The sequence below is a fragment of the Lactuca saligna genome, chromosome 3 (assembly GCF_052625555.1).
Source record: "Lactuca saligna cultivar CGN05327 chromosome 3, ASM5262555v1, whole genome shotgun sequence".
Taxonomy (NCBI): Eukaryota; Viridiplantae; Streptophyta; class Magnoliopsida; order Asterales; family Asteraceae; genus Lactuca; species Lactuca saligna.
The window spans coordinates 73758853-73784354 of record NC_136419.1 but is presented as its reverse complement, the minus strand read 5'-3'; the positions used below and the strand labels follow the sequence as shown (position 1 = coordinate 73784354).

At 38.4% G+C, this 25502-nt stretch overlaps 1 protein-coding gene across 3 annotated transcripts; it reads left to right on the top strand.

Annotated features, from left to right (window-relative positions):
* The first annotated feature begins 3760 nt into the window (after window positions 1-3760).
* Window positions 3761-15709, top strand: LOC145036861 (uncharacterized). Of its 3 annotated transcripts, none has more exons than XR_013678564.1 (3): window positions 3761-5686; window positions 9876-10246; window positions 15590-15709. XR_013678564.1 is itself a non-coding variant. In XM_078985358.1 (1 exon), exon 1 carries the CDS (start codon window positions 3853-3855, stop codon window positions 5701-5703), a length of 1851 nt encoding a protein of 616 aa, XP_078841484.1. In that variant the 5' UTR covers window positions 3761-3852; the 3' UTR covers window positions 5704-5762. The 3 variants fall into 3 exon arrangements, 1 of the variants encoding a protein (XP_078841484.1); XR_013678563.1 differs by having other exon boundaries at window positions 9870-10246; XM_078985358.1 differs by lacking the exons at window positions 9876-10246; window positions 15590-15709 and having other exon boundaries at window positions 3761-5762.
* Window positions 15710-25502: the final 9793 nt, after the last annotated feature.

The following is a 25502-nucleotide window of genomic DNA, read 5'->3' as shown; positions in this document are numbered from 1 at the left end:
CCAAGACTTTTTGGGTCCTTGGAAATTAGATTTAAACTTCAAATGTAACGAAAAACTTTTAACCCAATCACAAACTTTGATTTTGAGACTATCAATTAAGTCTACATCAACATTTAAAGGGATCGAAACATAAGATTTTGATGGTTTCGAATATTCACTGACATTATCCTTCGTATTCTGAGTTTGTGATTGAACATTCGTTGCTTTCATAACTGGTTTTCATGCTTAAATAATGAGTGAAACATTATAAAACGATAAAATTTTAACATTTTGAAGAAGTTTTTTCTCAATGGAAAACTATTTGAGACATTATTAGTATTGTATTAATCATATAAACCTATTTTGTTATCATATTAGTGGTATTTATGAATTTTGATATGATAATAGTCATATTTAATTTTTTAAAATTCAATAAATTAGCAATTAATGGTACCCGATTAATTTCCGTCTAGCGGATTAATCCCTTGACCCCAATCCACCGATTAGCTAACATCGAACGTTTTTTACAACCTTGATATTTAGGTATACTATTATTAACACATTAACATCGAATTTGGCCAATATATTATAATTAAAAAAAAAAAAAAACTCTAATTTGTAATTAAACGGATTTTTGCTTAATAAAACTTTGTATAGAAACGAATAGGTAAGAGGACATTGAAAAAAGATATATAAAACAATTATAAAAAGTTACAAAAAAAAGGTAACAAATATTGTAAATAATTGTAAAAAAAAAAAAAAAAAAAAAAAAAAAAAAAAAAAAAAAAAAAAAAAAAACGATGTTTTATGAAACGCTTAGAACAATCATGTATCAAAAAGTTTTGAGCATATAAAGGTGTATTAATTGAAAAAATTTAGAAAAGTTCATGGAACTCATCATTAATCTATTATATATTATGTTTTTTAAATGACTTATAAACTATTTTATGGTCTTTAATCTATTATATATTATGTTTTTTAAATGACTTATAAACTATTTTATGGTCTTAATAAATACTATATTTTAATAAGTTCAAAATATTAAAAAGTTGATAAATTAGCTTATGTGGGTAAAGCACAACATTAATCTCGTATAACCAATCCATAAAGAGTACATTTGAATGTACATTTGTAAAGTCGGTCATGAAAAGATCGATGATGATATTTTGTTGTTTATATATTGTACGGAGTTCATTAGACAATAAATTGGTTGATTGTCAGGTAGATCAGCCGCACATGTATGTTTATACAAACTTTGTTATATGATGACTTCCAACTCATCTTCATTTTTTTAATTATAAATGGAGTAAAAAATAGAGTAAACAGTATCTCCAACATTAATCTATTTTCTATTTCATTTTTTACCCCAAAAAGTATATTTTTAGAATATTCAATTTTTATAACTTATATATATTATCAAATACACCCTTCTACTAATTAAACTCTATATTTATGATTAATTAATATAAATTAGTATACAACGTTATATTATAAATATTAAATACTGCATTTAAATTATAATTATTAGATAAAATAAACTAGAAATATATAAAATAAAAATAAGAATGATTAAAATTGATAACCAAACTTCACCATCATTTTTGGAGATATGAATAGTATTCCCCTATGGGGGAATACTATTCATATCTCCAAAAATGGAGGTAGAAATGGAATAGGGTTGGAGTAGAATGGGGAAGAAATAAAGGAAGAAACAGAGTATGGGGTGGGTTGGAGATGCCCTAATATTTTCATAATATATTAGTTCTATTATGGTTAGCGTGAGATGTATTGAACATGGTTTGATTCATAATTTATAAATGTCATCGTGAAATTTTTGGCATGTTTGGGTGAATTATGAGTACATTCCTTCATAGTTATGTTTTACAACATATTCTATAAGGAATCTTCGCGTAGAGATAAAAAATGTAGGAACACATGCATAAGTTACAAACCAAAAACATATCAAATGGAAACATATCAAATGTAGGAACACATGCATAAGTTACAAACCAAAAACATATCAAATGTAGGAACACATGCATAAGTTACAAACCAAAAACATATCAAATGGAATAACACATGCATACGTTACAAACCGATCGTGTTTGAGATATCTCATCCTCACATTGACACAATTGTCAACTGTGGGCATAGTTTGGATGATACATCACCAAACTCATGTTGGGACAATCATGAACACCTCACTTGCTCGAAAATGATGTCACGTGTCGTTGGAGTCGTTCATAAATCAGTTTTTTCCATTTCGGTAGAAACCAAAGATATTGTTAATTTAACCAAACTATTTATGCATATGAATTCAATAAATATGTAAAATGATATTAATGTTCATTGAAATTACGTATTCTATAAATCTTTTTATAGAAAACATGGCAATATTGTTATTATAAAGTGTATAATAGATGTCTTAAAGATTAAAATTTGAATACTGACAAAAGTCAAAAATACAAAAATAAATTGTTCACAATTTAAATGAAACCGATAAAAAATCATATAGACAATAAAAATGATGATTATTTTTTTAAACAACTCTAATAATTTACTCTAAATTATTTATAATTTCACTTATGTCCTAATTAAATGTAACTTAAACCTTTAGTGAAATCTTAATTTTTATATATGTTTGTTTGTCTAATGCTCCACCTTATGTACATGCGAATAAGCTATCATTATGCTTTATGATATATCAACAATTTTTTTTATTGAAATCTCACAAGTCACATCTACGTACTATACACGATCTCAATCATTTAATAATACATATGTTAAATTTTACTCTTTCTCTCTCTCTCTCTCTAAGTCCCTAGTATAATAAACATCTACGTACTATACACGATCTCAATCACTTCAATACATATGTTTTATATTTTTTTTGTTGAAAATGTAGTATTTCGCATATCTAATACACATGCAGTCAAAGTTATCGTCTAACACCGCATACACTCAACACAGCTGATCTGATCTTGTAAAACCTATGTCATAAATGACGTGTTTTAGCAGCTGCTTGAGCAGTCGTGGCAGCAAACAACATGCAAAGTCATGACTCGTTTTCATTGAGAAGAGTCTCATATCGGCTACACATGGTATCATTTATATCTTTACATTTTTAATCTATTTTCTACCTCTCTTTAAAACAAAAAATATATAAAAATATACTTTTGGAAAGAATATTCAACACTTCCCATGACTCTTTATACTTTAGATACTGTTATGTCAGAGGATATATATTTCTTTATTACAACTCCAACAAAATTAATTGGTATTATTTAAATAAATCATGAGTAGTAAATTTTGCTTCTAGGTAGTGTTATATCTTTTAAGTCATCCAACAAATATGAGATTTGTCAAATTATAAATATCTCACTCTTTTTGCTCATTTTTGTAAAAATAATTTAACGTATTATTAAAAAGAATTTTTTAATATGTAACTTAAGATACATATAAGAAGTATTAATTAATCATAATTATTAACAAAATTAAATATGAAATGTATTAATTATAGAGATTATTAATGAATTTTATATTTAATTATGGTAATATTTTTTATAATTAATGTATTTCATATTTAATTATAATAATAATTATGATTAATTAATCGTTCGCCCTTAGAACACATATTAGAAAATTCTTTATTAAAAAATTAAAATTATAAATTTTGATCATTTAAAACGCATTTTTTTTTTTAAATTGTACTTTTAGATAGTTTCTATAATATACTAAAAGTCAAACAAATTACTTTTAAATAGTTTAAAGGGTCTCTTTACTTCTTTACATAATTCTTTTGTATCAGAAAACTAATTCAGGGAACTGTTCCCACTAATCTTGTTCTTCTTCTCCATTATCTCTGCAACTTCAATGGAGATCCAAACCCACATATACACTTTCTCTCTCATCTTCCTCACTCTTCTCTTTTCTCCATTATCACACGCATGCCACCCTATTGATCATCAAGCATTACTCGACTTCAAACAGAAAATCACCGCAGACCCTTCAAAACTCTTACAATCATGGACACCTCAAACTGATTGCTGCAAATCGTGGGACGGCATTGCCTGTGATTCCGCCGGCAGAGTTATCAATGTCTCCCGTTCTGGCCTCGTCTCCGGCGACGAATCCATCCTCGACACATCCATGTCCGGTACCCTCTCTCCTTCTCTTTCTAATCTCACATTTCTGCAACTCCTTGACCTCAGCGAACTCAAAGATTTGACCGGTGGGATCCCGCCGGAGTTCGGAAAGCTTTCACGTCTAACCCACTTGTTTCTTGAAGCCAATCAGCTTTCTGGTTCAGTTCCGGTCACATTTCGATTCCTTTCCCGGCTAAAAAAGCTCTACCTTAGTGATAATCGTTTGAGCGGAGGGATCCCGCCGGAGATTTTCCGATCTTTTAAATCCCTTTCGGAACTTGGTCTTTCGGGAAATCAGTTTTCCGGTGAGATTCCATCGTCGATTGGGGAAATGGTTTCGATAACACAACTTAACTTTCATGAGAATAATTTCACCGGAATCATTCCGGAAACGATCGGAAAGCTAAAGCATCTTAAAAATCTTGACTTGTCGAATAATCAGATCACCGGAATCATACCGGAATCGCTTGGATCGCTACAGAAATTAGAGCTTTTGTATCTTAATCAAAACCAACTTTCTGGTTCCATTCCTTCTTCCATCGGTGGTCTCGTTTCTATTCAATTCATTCGTATGTCGGAAAATCAACTCACCGGTGTAATCCCGACGTCCATCGGGAAGCTTACGAAGATCCAAAGGTTGGTATGTGATAACAATAAGCTCACCGGAAAACTCCCCGCCACCATCGGTCATTTGATCAGTCTCACCGATATTTACTTCTCCGGTAACAGATTAACCGGAAGTATTCCTGCAAGTTTCGGCAACTTAAAGAACCTTCAAGCACTCGATTTATCAAGAAACATGCTTTCAGGCCCGATTCCACCTCAGCTTGCTAAATTACAGAATTTACAAACTCTAGATTTGTCATTTAATCCTCTGAAGCTAATCACATTACCAAATTGGTTATCCAAACTGAAAGTTTTCCGGCTAAAGATGGCAAACACCGGAATCCAAGGTCCGCTTCCGGGATTCCTGTCGTCGGCATCTACAATCTCAGAACTTGATTTATCCAGCAACTCATTAACAGGTGAATTACCACATTGGATCGGGAACATGACGAATCTTTCGAATTTAAATCTGTCAAACAACCGATTCACGAACTCGATTCCATCTGAATTCAAGAACCTTTCCCTCCTAATGGACCTCGATCTTCACTCCAACAACTTTTCCGGCGACATAAACAGGATTTTCAAGAAAAATGTTCGAGACCCACTTGGCCATTTCAACACAATTGATTTATCGTATAACTCGTTTTCAGGACCAATCAACGTTAATGGCGATGAAGTGGCGATGGATGAAGTTGTTTCTTTGGTTTTATCGCATAATCCGATTGGCGGAATGATACCGGAATGGTTGAGTAAGGGGGAAGGATTGGAACGAATCTTGATTTCTAATAATAAGTTGATAGGAAAGATACCGAAGGAGTTGTTAAATTTGAAGAATTTGAAGGATTTTGATGTGTCAGAAAATAGATTAATCGGAGAAATTCCTGGGCATATTGCAAGCATACCAGCTTCTGCATTTTTGGGTAATCCTGGTTTGTGTGGGACCCCACTTCCGCCATGTAAGCATTCCTTTTGATGATGTGTCATTTTGTTGTTTATTTATATAAATTTTATACAAAAGTTTTATTGAGAATCTATAGCAATTTTATCTCTATTTATTTATCTATGTATTTATCTCTTTCTCCTTCTCACAATAAAACTCCTATAAACTCAGAAATTGCAAGCGATGAGTCTCACATAACGTATTTATAGAATGAAAAAAATTATTATGAGGTATTTGGATTAGCTTCTTAACTTATTACTTATAGCTTATTTTGTGGCAATAAACAATAAGTACATCTTTTTTTCTTATCCAAACACCCTCTATGTTGATCCACTTGGCTCACTAGGTGGCCTCTATCTAAAATGCAATTTTTTGTTCATTGTAAACAATATGGCATCGATACTTTTTATCACATTGCTCGAACCACCAAGATAATAAAAGTAGTTGTTTGGAATTTTATACAAGATAGATATCATAAAATTCTTAAGTTTTTACTTTTTAATTTGTAATTGAATAAAACAGTAATATATATTTTTTATTGTTATGTTCATAATTTTTTTGCAAAATTATCACTCTAATCATTTAACAAGTTTTATGGTTAACTTTTTTTAATATTTTTGTAAAATCAGTCCTAAAATTGAATTTAAATTTTAAATTTGGTCTTTATAGTTTGCAAAAAATTATACCAGATAGTTTTTAAAATTTATTTTTCGTTATATATATATATATATATATATATATATATATATATATATATATATATATATATATATATATATATATATATAATTTTTTAACTTTATTTTTCAATAATTTGATTTTTTTTTACCTATTTTACCTTCTGTTTTCTATTTTTTCTATTTTACTTATTTATGTTTTTTTAATATTTTTATTTATTTTGATTCAAGTAAATTAACTTGAATTCAATATAAAATACTATAATAAGTTTTTTTTATAGACACTGACTATTATTATTATTATTTTTTTTATTATTATTTAGTCTATTATCAAATTGAAAAATATTATAAATTTAAACTACTGATATCACATATAAAAATATGATTTAATTTACAAATTATATCACACATTGAAACTTTAATTTTCTTTAAAAAATGATTTTTTTTTCATTTATTCGTGACATTAATATAACAACACTAAAGAAACAAAAAAATAAAATAAAATAAAAAATAAGTTAGACCGAAATTACAAATATAAATACAACTATTTTGTTTACTTGAATAAAAACAAAACACAAAAGCTATAAATTATCAAAATTGTAATATACTCTAATATATTAATACATTTAACATTTTTTGAAAAATATCAATAAAAAGTTAAAAGTACAAAAAAATGAAAACAAATAAAACAAAAACAAATATGAAACAAAAATTTAAAAATTAAAATACGAAAAAATTAAAATATAATACGAAAAAAATATTAAAAAACTAAAACAAAAACAAAAAATATAAAATGTATGATTATATTAGAGTAAATAAAAAATTCGTGTTGTGTAATTTTTCGCAAATTACAGGGACCCGATTTGAACTTTAAACTCAACTTTAGGAATGATTTTCAAAAAATATAATAAAGTAAACTATAAAACTGTTAAGTGATCTAGAGTGATAATTTTGCGAGAAAGTTGTGGTCATATTTAATATTTTATTTATTAAATAAATAAATAGATAAAAATTAATAAATAAATAGTTGCCCTAAATGCGGAATAATTTATCAAGGCGTTGGTTTTGAGGGTTAAAAAGTCATAATTGAGAGTTTGGGGGTTAAAATGTAATTTCCGGATTAATTTGTAAATAATTTTGAGGGTTGAGGGTTGTTTCGTAAATTATAGGTTTAATTTGAAAGGATTTTTTAAGACAGGGGTTGCTTGGTAATTATTAGGACTTCAATCGAAAGGACTTTGGAGTGATGGGGGTTGAATTGTAACTTTTGGATATGTTTTGAAAGAAAAGGGAGAAGGAGGGACCGATTGTGGCATTATGGGATGAATTTTGTAGGAGTCGGGGTATATAACCCGTCCCATAACCCTAACCCTAGGAGCTCTTTCAGCCGCCACCCTCACTTAACCAACTCCGGCCACCGCCACCATTCACTTAGTTCGTTTTCCGACAAGCTAGCGGTCACCAAGCAACCACCTAACTTCCTTTATTTCCGACCTGTCGAAGCTCTAATCAATTGTCGTCATTAGCTGACGACCATGCCGCCGTGTGAGCCACCGTCCAGCTCCGTGTTGCTTCAAGCTGCCAGGGAAGCTGTGAACCGCCGCTTGCTGCCTCGCCCTTGAAACGCAATCGTGACCCCAGCTGTCAGTAACATCGTGAAAGGATGGAAGAACCACCATAAACGATGCCAAAGTTGTTGAAGACGACGTCAAGGCCGTGTGCTGCCATTCTCGGATGTGCCTCCTCCGACTGCCTTATGTCACCACGAGGTGATTATGTTGGTGTGTATTTTTGGGGGGTCCAACCTCGTGTTTGGAGTGTGTGTGTGTGTGTATGTGTTTATGTTGGCCGAGAGCTGTAAAGGAACCACCATGGCAGCTAACCATGGCGGCTGCCATCTTGTACCACCATCGGCTGCCACAAGGATGGTTGTGCTTGGGGTGTTTGTGTGTGTGTGTGTGTTACATTTTATGTGTGTTTATTTAAAATGAAATTTTGTATAATGCATTTATATGGTCGGAAAATCTAAAGAAAACCCACCACCACCGTGAGGCGGTGTGCATTTGATTATGAATGGATTGCTAATTTAGATATGCTTGGACATGTTTTGGATCTAGAATCACAACCACCACCACCACGAGGTGGTGGCTGCCGCCGTTGACCACCACTACTCGAGGTGGTAGTGGGTGGTGTCCGACCTAGTGGAACTCTAATGGACCTAAAAGCTTATATTTAGCCTTGGTTGGCTTGTGTTTGGGTTAGAAACCCTAATTAGGATTTAGGAAACCCTAATTTGGGAAGATGTTAGTTTTGGATTGCTAGGACCCGCGTTTGTACCAGTGGATTGAAATATGAGTTATGCCCAATTACACTGTATGTTTGGAAAAGTGGAGTGATAAACTTAATGGATTAAGTCCCTAATGGGTTAGGCAAAAACACTTAACCCTAATTGTCATTTTATGTGAGAAACCCCAATTATGTTTGGGCTTCAAGATATGCCTTTTGTTGGGCTTTGGTGATTAGGCACTTGATGGGCCAACTATTAACAAGTATATGGACTAGGGAATTTGGATGGACTTTAAGGTAAGCCCCATGTGAGGGGTTCGGGCCCAATTTGGAAAATTAGGCCATAATTGGGCCTTGGTTGTTTATTTGGCTTTTGGGCCTTTAGGGTGTGAATTTGGGCCTTGGGCTTGAATCAAGTTAGGTTAGGGGTAAAGTAGTCTTTTACCCCAAGCATTGACATATGGTTATGTATTGGAACCCAATTATTAATTGGGTGTCGATTTGATGTTGATAGTTCGGGGATCTGTCTGCCAGCAGCCAAAGATTTATTCGTAGGACTTCAGCAGTGCGAGGTGAGTTTTCCTCCAGTAGGAACAGGTTGAAGGCACCAATGTCAGACCGTTTATGTATGTTAGCATATGCCAGACTATGGTTCAATGCCGGGCTGTGCCCGATGTAGGTTTATATGTTTCCGGACTTCGGTCCGATGCCGGGGTAAGCCGAGGAATGCTTGTATGCTTGATGTATTTATGATTCTTGTATGTGTCTGTTTTTATGTTTTCGGACTTCGGTCTGATGCTGGGCAAGCCCGAGGAATGTTTATATGCTTCCGAATTTCGATCTGATGCCTGGCGGGACCCGAGGAATGTTTATATGTATTTGTTGATATGCTTATGTATATCGAGATTTTCTCGATGCCAAGCGGGGCCTGATGCCGGATTTCGGTCCGATGCTAGGAGAGGCCTGATGCTTGATTTCGGTCTGATGCCAGTCGGGGACTGATGGCGGATTTTGGTTCGATGTCGGGCGGGGCCCAATGTAGTGGGCTTGGACCAAGTTATGTATATGTTATATGCATTATTGATATATTTATATGTGTACCGGATTTCGGTCCGATGCTGAGTGGGGCTCGATGTAGCAGGCAAGGCCCAATGTATGTTATTATGTGATTATGTATATGGTATGTGGTAGTTTGGGGGACTCACTAAGCTTCGTGCTTACAATTTTTATTTTTAGTTTCAGGTACTTCTGGTAGCAAGGGAAAGAGCGCGGGATGATTGTCGTGCAAACACCATTTGTTCAGTTTGGGATATTTATACTCTGATATATCTGACAGATGTTACAATATTTATGGGATACACGACTTATGATTTTTGTATGATAAATGATATTTATGGTTTTATGAATGATTTAAAATCAAAATTTTAGACTGTATTTTTTGGATGTTTCAAGTTGGTATCAGAGCCTTGGTTTGAGGGATTTGGGTACACTCTCAGGTGTGTCTGAACTGAAACAGAGGACTTTGTATAAATTTTTTAAAAGAAAAATCATTTTTACAAAAAGGATTTTGAAGAGAGAAAAAGGGTGTGGTGCATGCAATCAGCCGAGGTCAAGTAAGTACTCCTAAATTACCCATACAAGTTTATGTTATGATATGATTATGAGAACTGCATGCTAGATTAGGGATAAGGATCTAGGAATGATTCCTTGTATGCATGTTATATGTGTATGAGAACTGCATGCTAGTTAAAGCTAAGGATCTAGGAAGGATGCCTTATGTGCCTACCGTATGAGCTTATTGAACTGTATGCTAATAGTGTAGTTAGTGATATGATAGCCTGATTAGAATATGCTTGATTGTGTTTACTCAATGCTCGAATGTTGCTTGCTTTGTGCTTTTAGGAGTCCTAGTTATCTTTAACTAACCAGTAAAGGAATACGTTAAGTTATATGCGAGGACTAAATAATTTCAGAAGGTTAGGTTTAGCTCTATTTCACAACTCTCATTTGAGTCTAAACGTTGTAGGGTAGGACCTCTTATTCGAAGAATTATCTGTTCTTAGTGATATGTAATGGTATTCGCGAGCTAGTTGGGGGGAGATATCATGTACTTCGTAGGCAGCTGATGGTGGAGAGTGGGTCGGAGATTACCCTAGGGCAAACCTAGGATGAAATTAGTATGTGAAGCATTAGTAGTAGAAGGGACTTGGTGATGTCAAGACAGTTCTTGAGGTAAGTACGGATAGATGTGGAAGGTAGTATGGGCCCGTACTACTGAAAGCAGAGGATCCGTACTCGAATCAAGGATGGCAGATATGGCGTCGGCAAGGGACCAGGCTCGGACTCTGGAGGCGAGTAGCTCGATGATCAAATGAGGGAGTTCATTCCATCTAGGATTACGCACAGTATCATTGACCAGACTCCTGTAAACTTCAATACGGTCAAGGAGGGCATTTGGAGATTTGTGATGAGAGGCTCGATGCATTCCGCACTGAGATAGCAGCCATGATAGGAACACTTATGTTGATGTTTCGGGAGTTCAGAGCTTGTGAAGCTCCAGGTTATCATGGGGGTTAGGGACCCCATTTATAGCAGTAGACGGTTGGCAGATGTCGCCATTGATTTTCGTACCAACTGTTGTCTCGAAGGTGACAAGGTCCGACTTGCTCCATGCCTCCTGAGGGACAAGGCACGTGCTTGGTGGGAAAAGGTTGGTAGTGAGTTGGGTGATGAAGTTGTTGATGCTATGTCATCGATGACATTTCGGAAAGATTCCAACTAGAGTTTGTCCACGCATTGAGGCATAGCAGTTGGCGCAAGAATTTCTGGATCTCCACCAGACTACTGAGACTGTGGCAGAGATTACTGCAAAGCCTTGGGAGAGAGCTTATTAGGTACCACAGTTTGCATAGGATGTGGAAATGAAGAAGGTAAGGTATCATGATACACTGCAGAATGATATCAGGGAGATCGTGAGTATCTCGGGGTGCGAGGCCTAGAATTATATGATTTCTAGAGCCCGAGAACATGATACTGACTTGGAGCACGTTGTGAAGAGGGGACCAGATCATGTGCATATATTGGAAGGTCCCGGGGAGAGACCCAATAATTCATATCAGCTTTTTAGAGGCTAACAGGGCCAGATTCAGTGCAACACTTGTGGGAAACTGCACGATGGAGTTTTTCGTTCCAAGGGCTTGGGTAAGTGTACACTTGGGTTGTTTCCCTGTTGGTGTTAACGTTAGATCTTCAAGTGATGTCATATGCCATTTGCATGCTAAGAATTATTAGTGGGTAGCAGGAGGTCATTTCCCTAATTGTGGGTTGGGAGTCTACAGTGTCATATTGGTTTATGGTCGAGATCGGTTCAGGGATGTTATGCGGAAGGTCTATGGTCAGCGTTCCTCAAGATGGTTATCCAACATCATCAAGATTCGGTGGTCTTAGTAACCGTTATTGATTGTATGATGGAAGCACCAAGGGAAGTGGCTCGTTGTAGAGGTACTGGTTGGAGCATTTGTCTTTTGGTCTTCAAGATTTAAGTGTGGTATGATTTCAAGCATCACGGGCTATAGGTTTTGCTAGGATTTTGGAAGTGTTCATATGGTTCTTAGAAGTTGTGTGATCTCTTGGGATTGGCTAGTAATGGAGAACTAGTTGGTAAAATAACTAATGGTAATTATTGATAGAAGAGGATTTCGTTCGAAAGTCGTGTGTGGGCGACTGTGTGGGAGTCTTTTAAGCTCAGCGATTAGGATGGAACCCGGTATTTCAGGTGACTGATTGACAAATTAGGACCATGGAGGTCTAGGTGGATTCTGGAAAACTGTCAGGTAGCAACACTATGTTTCGGGCAATATTAGTGTTTTAGGATTTCATGTATAGTTAGAGTAACAGATTGCTTGGGTTATGCTAAGTCACTCCTAGCGGGTTTAAATAATCTCAGAGTAATAGATTTTACCGTGTTGCGCAACTCTCGTCTGAGTCTAACCGTTGTAGGGACGAGTCTCCTAATCGAAGGATTATATGAGCCTACTTTCAGGTATAAGTGTTCTGCAGGGATCCAGCTATAATGATTCTGTATGGGCGGTCTGTCACGGTGTCACACCATATTCAGACCTCGGATTTCAAATTGAGTAAATGTGATCATGATGCAAGGATTCCATTCATCTTCGGATTTTTAGGACCTGGTGAATCTCGGTTTCGGTCGATTTGTGAAAACTGTGGTATGCTTGCGGTTATGGTCTTGCTACTTAGGTGGTTGGATTACTGCGAATGGTAAGGAATGATTTTGAGAACGAAATCTAATTTAAGTTTAGGATAATTGCAACATTTTGTTTATTAAATAAATAAATAGATAAATTTTAATTAATGAACAGTCGCCCTAAATGCAGAATAATTTAGCATGGCATTGGTTTTCGGGGTTAAAAAGTCATAACTGAGAGTTTGGGGGTTAAAGTGTAATTTCCGGACTAATTTGTAAAGAATTTTGAGGATTGCAGGTTGTTTAGTAAATTATATGTTTAATTTGAAAGGATTTTTGAAGACAAGGACTACGTGGTAATTTTTAGCACTTCAATTGAAAGGACTTTGGAGTGATGGGAGAGGAATGGTAACTTTTGGATCTGTTTTGAAAGAAAAAGGGAGAAGGAGTGACCGATTGTGGCATTCTGGGATGAAGTTTGTGTGAGTCAGGGTATATAACCAGTCCCATAACCCTAACCCTAGGAGCTCTTTTAGCAGCCACCCTCACTCAACCAACTCCGGCCGCTGCCACCATTCACTTAGTTCGTTTTCCGACTAGCTAGCGGCTACCAAGCAACCACCCGACTTCCTTCATTCCCGACGCATCTAAGCTCCGATCAACTGTTGTCATCAGCCAACGACCATGTCGCCGTGTGAGCCACCATTCAACATCGTGTTGCTTCAAGCTCACAGCAAAGTTGTGAACTACAAGGACCGACCGCCGCCTGCTGCCTCGCCCTTAAAACACCATCGTGATACTAGCGCCCGGTAACATCGTGAACGGACGGAAGAACCACCATGAACAATGTCATAATTGTTGAAGACGAAGTCAAGGCAGTGTGTTGCCATTCTCGGACGTGCATCCTCTGACTGCCTTATGTCGCCATGAGGTGGCTGTGTTGGTGTGTATTTTCTGGGGGTCTGATCTTTTGTTTGGAGTGTGTGTGTGTGTGTGCGTGTTTTGGTTAGCTGGGAGCTGTAAGCGAACCACCATGGTGGCTGCCATCTTGTACCATCGTCGGCCGCCTCAAGGATGGTTGTGCGTATGTGTGTGTTACATTGTATGTGTGTTTATTCTTGATCAAATGTTGTGTAATGCATTTGTATGGACGGAAAATCCGAAGAAAACCGACCACAGCCATCTTTAGGTGATGGTTGCCGCCACCAACCACCGTGTTGGGTGGCGGTGTGCATTTGATTTTGAATGGATTGCTATTTGAGATATGCATGGAAATGTTTTGGATATAGAATCAAACCCACCACCACCACAAGGTGGTGGCTGCTTCCATGAGCTGACATTGACCACCACTACCGAGATGGTAGTGGGTGGTGCCCAGCCTAGTAGAACCCTAATGGACCTAAAATCTTAATATTGGTCTTGGATGGAATGTGTTTGGGTTAGAAACCCTAATTAGGGTTTAGGAAACCCTAATTTTGGAAGATGTTAGTTTTAGATTTTTGGGACCCGCGATTGGACCAGTGGATTGAGATATAAGTCATGCCCAATTACGTTGTACGTTTAGCCTAATGGAGTGATGGACTTAATGGATTAAGTCCCTAATGGGTTAAGCAAGAACATTTAACCCTAATTATCATTGTATGATAGAAACCCTAATTATGTTTGGGCTTCAAGATGGGCCATCTGTTGGGCTTTGGTGATTGGTCTCTTGATGGGCCAACTATTAACAAGTATATGGACTATGGAATTTAGATAGACTTTAGGTTAAGGCCCATGTGAGGGGTTTGGGCCCAATTTGAAAAATTAGGCCATAATTGGGCCTTGGTTGTTTATTTGGCTTTTTGGCCTTCAGGGTGTGAATTTGGGCCTTGGGCTTGAATCAATTTAGGTTAGGGGTAAAGTAGTCTTCTACCCCAAGCATGGACATATGGTTATGTATTTGAACTGTCGATTTGATGTTGATAGTCCGACGATCTACCTGTGAGCAGCCATATATTTATTCGTGGGACTTCAGTAGTGCGAGGTGAGTTTTCCTGCAGTAGGAATGGGTCGAAGGTACCAATGCTGGCTCGTTTATGTATGTTAGCATATGCCAGACTAAGGTCCGATGCCTGGTTGTGCCCGATGTAGGTTTATATGTTTTCGGACTTCGGTTTGATGCCAGGTCAAGCCCGAGGAATGTTTGTGTGCTTGATGTCTTTGTGATTCTTGCATGTGTCTGTTTGTATGTTTCCAAACTTCGGTCTGATGTCGGGGCAAGCCCGAGAAATGTTTATATGCTTCCGAATTTCGGTCCGATGCCGGTTGGGTACCGAGGAATGTTTATATATTTATGTTATGTGTTTATGTTTATATGTATTTGTTGATATGTTTATGTATACCAAGCTATTCTTGATGCCGCACGGGGCCCGATTCCGAGTGGGGCCCGATGCTGGATTTTGATCCGATGCCGGGAAGGGCGCGATACCGGACTTCGGTTCAATGTCGGGGTGGGGCCGGATGTGATGGGCTAGGCCCAAGTTATGTTTATGTTATGGTTTTATGTTATATGCATCGTTGATATATTTATATGTGTACCGGATTTCAGTCCGATGTTGGGTGGGGCCCAATGCCGGACTTTACCGATGCCGAGCGGGGCCCAATGTAGCGGGCAAGGCCTAATGTACATTATTATATGATTATGTGTATGGTATGTGGTAGTTTGGGAAGACTCGCTAAACTTCGTGCTTACAGTTTTTAGTTTTTGTTTCAGGTACTTCCGGTTGCAACGGAAAAAGCTCGTGATGATTGTAGTGCACACACCATTTGTTTAGCTGGGGATGTTTAAACTCTGATATATTTGACAGTTGTTATAATATTTCTGATATACACGACTTATGAGTGTTATATGGTGAATGATATTTATGGTTTTATTAATGATTTTGTAATACCATAAATTTTCAAACAAAATTTTCATTTAAAATCATATAATTCCCATAACACATTTCAAAAGAATCTCATTTATTAAATTTACAAATCTCAACTCCATAATTTTTTGATTTAATCCAGGATCTTCGAAACATAGTTCTTTCACTGGTGTGTACAATCAAGCCGGTGCCTTCCCATAATCCTGAGAAAAACGTGTAACACATAACACTTAACACGGTAAGCACGAAGCTTAGTGAGTTCCCCAAAATACTACATGCAACATATTAGCCACTTGTGGCTATAACTCTATATGACCCTCAGTTCTATGTGTCTCAGTGGGACCCTCTAAGCCCATGGCTCGTTAGACCCTCTGGTCCGGTCTCATAGCTCGTTGGACCCTCCGGTCCGGTCTCAGTAACACATAGCATAGTATATATATATCACACAGACAAAATGCATAACTCAAGTAAGGACATAAGACCCTCTGGTCACACATAAGTACCACCCTATTTAAAGTATAGTGAGAAGACTCACCTCGCAATTTTGCAAGTAGCAGTCTCGTACTCAGAAATATCGAACTAGCCTCCACCTAACACATGGGATAACATCTCTAATTAATACTCTATTCATACTCAAATACACTAATGGTTATTATTTTTCTCTGTCTAACTCTTGAAGTGGATAAAAGACCATTTTACCCCTCCATGGTCTGCATTACTCATGATTGACCCAACCCGAAAGTCACAAAAGTAAAATTGAGTCAACAGTCCATGTTTGACCCGACTCACCGAGTGCACCCATGCGACTCGTCGAGTCCCCTCATTTCCTCATAAGTCTCAAGAAAGTCCACCTCAACCCATCGAGTTGACCCCAACTCTCCGAGCTATTGCATGATCATGCTCATCGGGACAGACCCTCACCGACTCGTCAAGCCAGGCCATGGACTCGGTGAGTCCCTTCGATCTGATTTCTCATTCAGACAATTTAAGGCTGATCTATCACTCCAAACACTAGATCTTCCATCCTAAGGCTCGATTGACACGTAAAGCCTCAATCTTTACACTCATGCATGGCATATATGCCCAAAAATGCCAATACAAGGTTTTATAAAGGGCTACATGCTCAAAGTCTAGTCTCTAGCTCAATAAAGTTCAGGTCTTTGGGCCCTCAAGACCCTCCACACTTCAGATCTAAGGTTTCAACCTCATATCATACACAAAAGGCTCAATGACTCTAAGCAATGGAAGAAAACCCCAGAAAAACTCCCATATCAAGATCTCCCTAGAATATGAGCAAGTCAGCACATTTACGTCAAGCAAACACTGCTGAATATGGAACCAAAGCCTCCTTTTTGCCCAACCTCAATACTCTTCACTTCTCCTTCAAAGAATGCACCAAGCACCAACAACCACTTACTTAGCTCCTCACTCACTCTCTAGCACTAATGGCGATTAGGGTTTTCTCTTAGGGGTGTAAGGTAAATGGTGAGGCGGAAATATGGGCATAAGTTCCCTTAAATAGGCCCCAACCCTAGGAAATTAGGGTTTCTCTGCCCAGCACCTACTCAACGATTCAGCCCTCTTACTTGTCGAGTCCACTCATTAATTCCACACGGGTAACGTGACCCTACTCGACGAGTTGGACTCACAACTCATCAAGTCACTCCATAAATCTCAAAATTTAAACACACGACAACATGCCTGAATGTTCTGATGTTATAGATTTAAAATGGAATTTTTTTAGATTGTATTTTTGGGATGTTTCATCATAACAATAATAATAAAAAATAGGGTTTTTTTTTCAATTACGTGTTGAAAACATAGGAATTTTTTGATATTAGTCCTTTTAAATACAAAAATAGTTACGGCCCTGATATGAACACACGGAAATTTGAAAAACTAGTCAACCAAGAATACCAATGAAGTGATAAATTATCTCCTCAATGAATATAAAGAGTCAACCTATGAAAACAAGATAATAAATACAAGAATTTTAACATAGTTCTATAATCAAGACGACAGTGTACCATTGAAAGGATCTCATACCACAAAGATATCTTCTTACATGAACACCGGAAACCAAACAAGAACTCCCAAACCCGGAAGAGGAAATACCCTTCTGCTGCTACGATACCCCTTTTGACTCTCCAAGATCTGGAAACTCTAGTGGCCTATCTCACTGCCAGACCTCGCTCTCAAGATATCACCATGTTATTTGCTCCTCAAATAACAAACCCTGATAACTCACTGCCCCTCTGATGCTCTCGTTGCGACTTGAAAGAAAAAGTCAAAGCCCAAAAATTGGCTACCGACCACTCATAGCAGACATACTAATGATCCATAACATACCCCAATGAACTAAAGGGTTACATTACACCATAAACCCATCCACTCTAATTGAAACCAATCTGAACAAAGAACTCTCAACACCCTATCCTCAGACACAAGAAAATGATCATGATTGCTCAGAAGTATTCTCTGACATTTAACAATCATAAGCCCCAGCTCCCTCTCAGATAACACTCTCAACAATGAGCACCAAGTCTACCCCTGACCCCACAATTAAACCGCCAAAGGTTACCCTTTGCATGCCCCAAAACATCTCACTGACTTCCTTCTCACAACCACTATCTCGGCCCATTGTGACATACAAGTCAGGAATGTTCTCTTTACCTCAAGCGAATACTACAATCCCAAAGGAAATCGTCTCCCCTCGACCTATGTCGTCTACTACTCATTATTTCCATGCGTCTCGCGGTCCTTCCCTTACAAACGATCTGACCCACTCAGGTATAAGATGTCAGATGACACACAATACCCCTCAAAATGAAATCCATCTCTGAATCTGGAATCTCATTCGCCTAATCAATACACCACCAAAGCCAAACTCAAACTCGAGTGTCTGGTCCGGCACAAAATCGGGACCACTCGTCCCAATGAATCACTCAACTCATGACCTGCAACCCATGTGCACATCACTCCTCTAATTCCTCTCAATTGCGATAATCACAGAATATAACGATCCCAACAAACATACAGACCCTAGCTCGCCCCTGTTCCGACCACCAGGTTCCAGAAACTCAAGGAATAAGGCTACCCAAACCTAAAAACTATTATGTGTCATGCTATGACTAGCGAATACTATGGCTCCCCATAGTATCATAACATTCCCTCGCACTAACCCGTGAAGGCTACGGATCCCTGCATGCCTACGACACTCTCTCACTGGCTCATGTGTACTTCGGCTCCCCGCAATATTAGAACACTCTCTCGCTGACTGATGAACACTACGGCTCCCTGTAGTATCACAACACTCTCTTGCAGACTGGTGAACACTACGACTCCCTGTAGTATCATAACACTCTCTTGCAGTCTGGTGAATACTGCCGCTCCTCGTAGTATCACAACACACTTTTTCTTAGTGATTTGCCATGGTCTCACTCCATGGTTTTCCCCGGATAATCCGAAGTGATTACTCCCACTCGAATCCACTCACCCTCTTATCCTCCTTAATCTCCTCATCGAGTCATCATCCCACTGAGTTCACTATCGAATAATCCACAGCTCAACATAGATAGGTGCACACCCACCCACTTAGGTTAAGCATCACCACTCCTGACGACAACCTTCATGACCAACACTTTTCTTGCTGCAATTCACATTCTTATATACTCCCATTTGATGATAATTAGCTAAATGGCTCCCGATAGAACCATGGCCACTTGATACTCCACTAGCCATCTCATAACCCAAGTCTCAAAATAATCTAAAATTCAAGGCATTCTACTCAGATACCTCAGTAAACCATCATAGGACCCCACGATGTCTTGCCTCAACCACTGATCTTCTACTTACGACATCATACTCAAATACAACAATGCATCCATCCAGAGTCCCATAACTGATCTTCCTCACACAACTCGAAACTTAAGAATATTCCGATTCTCAATTGGAACACGGAGGAATCGTCAATGACTCTATACACGTTGACGTCCATCCGAAACTCCCCCTTTATTGCTCACATCCCATGCAAGAATACACATACTGACCCTGAAGTTGGTTACACAATCAACTTTTACCCTTCCCAGAGTGCATATAACAATCCATACATTGATCCAGAATTCTCAACCACCGAAACTATCCTTACGAGCCACCCACCTCTAATTTACCATTACAACCTCAAAGAATTCCTAATCACCACAAGGTCTCCACCCAACGGCCGCCTGCCGTGGAGACACTCATCCTTTCCTAAACACGTACAACATGCACTATCTCGCTCTGAACCTCGCCTCTACCATCAATAACCCAAATCTCATGCATCCAAACCGTAGATCACTATACCCGGTCCTCTAACTACTATTTTACAAATCTCTGATAGTCTAAAAAAACCTGGTTCTCCCCCACTCAGGGCTTGAACCATCACTATTTGACATACAAACAATCTATTCCACATACTGTGCCACCGGGTACATCACACTTACTCTTGGAAAGTACCACATAACACTTGATGATCTTCCCGATAGAGACCAAGCACTCCAAACATCCTAAGTCTCAAACAAAATCCTCAAAAACTTCTCAACGTGTCATCCAAAATCTCACACTGACACGCTACCGGACATCTCAACTGTCCCATAGTACCGATGACTCATAGTTTGAAAATATTGAACTATCACTCTCCTCATCTTCGAATCCCCAACCAACATCCCATCATAAGAATTATCATGATATCAGAGACCTCATCCCTACGCTTGATATCCAACATAGACAATAAGTGCCACCGCCCCAATATACTCTTCTTGATCACCCGAAATTGCTACTAACGTATGCCCTACTATCCTCAAATAGGGTATATCCTTGTCGTTGACCATCTCAGTCCCCAATGATGACCCTTTCAAGCTATAATATTACCTTGCGGCAGATATACTGCCCAGATACTCAGGTGAAAGATTGCAACCAACACTACCCTACAGGGTTTACCCCCAAGCTCAGAAACGGGAAGCTCAAAATCCCTTCTGCTTCTCAAAGAAAATAACACAACTCTGGTTACAGAATGTGGCATCTCCACTATTAGCTGATTGTTCAACTCAGACTTTAAGGCACCATCTCTACCTATCCCTGAGTCTTGCAACTCCAACTCTCATCTCACCAAAAATCTCTCAGAAACTAACTGAATTTCCCTCTCAAGGTAAGCTCCATTGAAACTCATTCAACATGGCCCTCTAGCCCCACACTCTATCACATCTCACCTCAGTCTAATTAATCTAAGCGGGATAACTGGTAAACTAGATGAACTAACTGCCACGAATCATGGTAATCGAACCATGTAACCATCTTAATTTTTTTAAGAATAAGATGGAGTCTCCACTAAGGATCGATATTGTGACTTGTAGGTCATAATTTGGAGTCTAACGTGAGATAGGGAGCAGGTGCAAGATCGAGCACCGCCTGCAGTCAAGGAGACCAAGAGTTAGATACTCGTTCGAAGCGACATAGAAGTTACAATTATTGCCTAGGATGAAGAGATAACATAAGGAGTCATTATACAACCCTATTTCGTTGATGATTCTAGGACATCAACATCCTAAGGGGGAGATAATTGTAACACCCGTAGATCCGGGCTAGTCGCTTTAGAGACAATGAGTGTCAAAAATGACATTTTGATAGAACATTATTTAGAATAAATAATCTTAACGAAGTTATAGTATATGTCACAAAGGTTTTGTACATATAAATAACGCTGAAATCCAATATATAATGAACAAGTTATGACTCGTCGAAGTTTTACGGCAAAACCTGCGCGATACCGGGAATCGTAAAAAAAGTGAATTTACAACCAAATACCTTCTAGACTTAGGGATCTACACGAAAGTTGTAGTATATGTTAAACTGAGAGCGTGCATAAAAAGAACATCTAAATCTGACTTCGTATGAGGAAGTTATGATTTTTCTAAGATTTAGCATGGTAGTGCACAACCCAAAATTCGAATTTTAGATCGGTCGATTTTCAGCCAAAATAATCTAAATGAGAAATGAAGATATCGTTAATAGGAGTTAAACGATAAAAATTCAGATGAAAACGGAGCTCGTATGTGAAAGATATGGAAGAAGCTTAGTCTCTACTCTTCGAGTGTGGCGAATTCGATACAGTTTTGTAATTCCAAGATAGAATGAGAATTAGCCAACGGTGTCTAAATGAACGTTGTAGTACTCGTAAATACCAACACGTGGATATAAATAACATCAAAAACGAAGCTCGTATGCGAAAGATATGGACAAAGCTTAGTCTCTACTTTTCAAGCGCAACGAATTCGAATACAGTTTTGTAAATCTGAGATACAATGAGAATTAACCGATGGAGTCTAAATGAAAGTTGTAGTACTCATAAATACCAATGTGTGGATATAAATAACATAGAAAACGGAGCTCACACGTGGAAGATATGAACGAAGGTTAGAGACTACTCTAAGATAAAATCCCTATAAATAAAGGATGAATCCTTCATATTTTCTTCACACCATAACCTCTGTTTCTCTCTCTAACTTCTCTCTAGCCTCCTTAAACCCCTACAAAGTCTAGGGAACCTCCCTATAATAATAAGGAAGCCCCGGAGCGCCCAAAGGCTCAGAGAAGAAAATCTTTTGGCTCGGAAACGCTGTTCCAGTGAAGCCCGATTTTTTAATAAAAATCGGCTGTTTCGTCGAAGGAAATTATATTCTTAAGAAGCGAAGCGCTGTCCGAGTTTAGAATCATCACTTTAACAAGTGAGTGCATAGTTACTTTCATCTTACACATAGATATGAAGTATTTTATATAAATTACATGTCATGAGTGCATATTATCTGGATACTTGTTGTCTATGCTGGATGAATGATTTTATACATGTTTTAAATGATTTAAACTATATATTTATTTTATATCTACAAATATGTTCGGATAAACATGGGTAGATGAAATACTTGATGTGCGATGAAATAAAATGATGAGACATAGGTGATGATAATTAGGTGAGGATAGATAGGTGATGATGAATCGGTGATGAAGGATGAAAGATACTATAATCTTGTTCGGCAATTTAGAGATGCAGTCATCTACGAGAGTATAGATGGCGACCACGGACGATTATGGATAACCCCGTGGAAACACCAGCAGGCTCATAACCTGTAGGTGATGAATTACGAGTTCATGCGATGTTGTAACTACGTATTCATGCGATGATACTCTGACCCCTTACTATGAATTACTAGTTGAGGTGATGTTGTAACTATGTATTCATGCGATGATACCCTATCCCTTGTTGGGAACGTATTGAGGGAGTAATCCCTGAATCAATACTGTCTATGCGATGTAGGAGATAATCCTTAGAGAGAGTCCTTAGGAAAAAACATATAAGGAAATGCGTTGTAAGGAGATGAGAGGTAAATATGACGTAGGAGATGACCCTTAGGATAAATCCTTAGGGAAGGTACTTAGGAATAAAGAATATAATGGGGATAGGTAATTGTGTTATGTTTGATGATTAAACATAATAATTATATTACTGTGGGTTGAAAACCCAATATACTCACCAGGTTTCCCAACCTGACCCACTCAGTTTACTTATATCACAGGTGACGATGTGAAGTTACATTACAATGAGATATTAAGGGAGATATAGATCACTAGTGTAAATGAATGTAAGTTATGTTTATTCTTATGTTTCTGTATTGACGATGAAATCCCAAATGTTTTAAAATGAATAAAAATACATTACCTCGGAAATGCTCTGATAATGAAATTATCATGTTTTTCTGGGAACAAATTCCACACCGTTTTTCTGGCCGTGAAAATGGGGATGTCACAAATTCAGGCTGTCATCCACCTGAATGTCCTTTAAAGGCACCACTGTTGAATCATCTACTAGGAACTTCTGTAGCTGGGAGACGTGAAAAATGTTGTGGATCTGACTGAGTTCGGCTGGTAGGTCCAGCCTATATGCCACCTTGCCCAACCAGGCTACAACCCTGAAAGGTCCAATGTACCTGGGGCTCAACTTGCCCCGCTTCCTAAATTGGATGACACATTTCCAAGGTGACACCTTCAGGAGAACCATATCTCCGACTTGGAACTCCAGGTGTGAACGGAGCTTGTCGGCATAGCTTTTCTGTTGACTCTGAGCAGTCTGAAGCCTGATCCTAACCTACTGAATCTTCTCCGTTATTTTGAGCACCACTTCGGTGCCCCCCATGACCCTTTGTCAAACTTCACCCGAGGATATCGGGTCCTACACTTCCTCCCATACAACGTCTCAAAGGGAGGACGGTCAATACTCGTGTGGTAGCTATTATTATACGAAAACTCTGCCAAGGGGAGGTAGGTATCCCAGTTACCACCGAAGTCCAATACGCACACCCGCAGCATGTCCTCTAATGTCTGGATGGGATGCTCGCTCTGACCATCCGTCTGCGGGTGGAAAGCATTGTTGAAGTGCAGAAGAGTACCCAACTCATCATGAAACTTCTTCCAAAACCTAGAAATAAACTGGATGTCCCTGTCAAAAAACACGGAGACTGGCACTCTGTGTTGGGCCACAACCTCCCGAATATAGATGTCGGGCAACCTCTCATCCAAAATGCTTTCCTGGATCGGTATGAAATGGGCACTCTTGGTCAACCGTTCCACGATGACCCATCTCCAATTCACTCCCTCACACGGTCCTGGGAATATTTGTGATGAAATCTATAGTGATATCTTCCCATTTACACAACGGAATATCCAATGGCTGGGTCTTGCTATAAGGCCTCTGCTGTTCAGCCTTGACCTTCCTGCAGGTTAGACATCTCTCAACGAACCAAGCTACATCCTTCTTCATGCAGGGCCACCAATAATCAAGACGAAGATCCATGAACATCTTTTGTCTCCCCGGGATGGATAGAAACCTGGATTTGTACGCCTCCTCCATCAATACCTGGCACACACCTCCATGATATGGGACCCACATTCTATAATGTAGATTCAAACATCCACGGTTGTCATAATCAAAGGAGGAAACCTGGCCCACAATACGCTCACTCTTATGATGTTCCTCCTTCTTAGCCTCCTGCTAGGCCTCTCGAATTTTCACCAACAGCAGAGTCACCATGGTCATCCTCATGCAGATGTCTCTGATCGGCACTTCCTTGCGGCTAAGCACATCGACCACAACATTTTCCTTCCCTAGGTGGTAGAGGATCTCACAATCATAATGCTTCACCACATCAAGCCACCAACTCTGCCTCATGTTCAGATTCGGCTGATCCATAAGGTACCTCAAGCTCTTATGGTCTATGTAAATAGTACAACAGGCCCCATAAAGGTAATGATGCCCAATCTTAAGGGTGAAAACAACTGCCCCCAAATCCAAGTCATGCATCAGATAGCTCGCCTCTTGAGGCTTCAGCTGCCTCGAAGCGTAGGCGATCACATGCCCCCTATGCATCAATACCGCTCCCAAACCCGATAGGGATGCATCACAATACACAACAAAATTCTCCACACCCTCTGGTAGGGAAAATATTGGCGCCTCACACAACCTCTTTCTCGATATGTCGAATGCAGCCTGCTGCTCAATCCACCAGTGAAAGACCACGACTTTCCTTGTTAACCAGGTCAAGAGCACGGATATCTTAGAAAGTCCTGGATGAATCTCCGATAATAACCTAGTAGTCCCAGGAAGCTTTGAATCTCATATGGAGACCTCTGGACCTCCCACCTCATCATGACCTCCACTTTGGCCGGGTTGAC

Excerpts from the sequence above, each read along its gene's own strand:
- LOC145036861 (XM_078985358.1), top strand. The coding sequence starts at position 3,853 with ATGGAGATCCAAACCCACATATACACTTTCTCTCTCATCTTCCTCACT.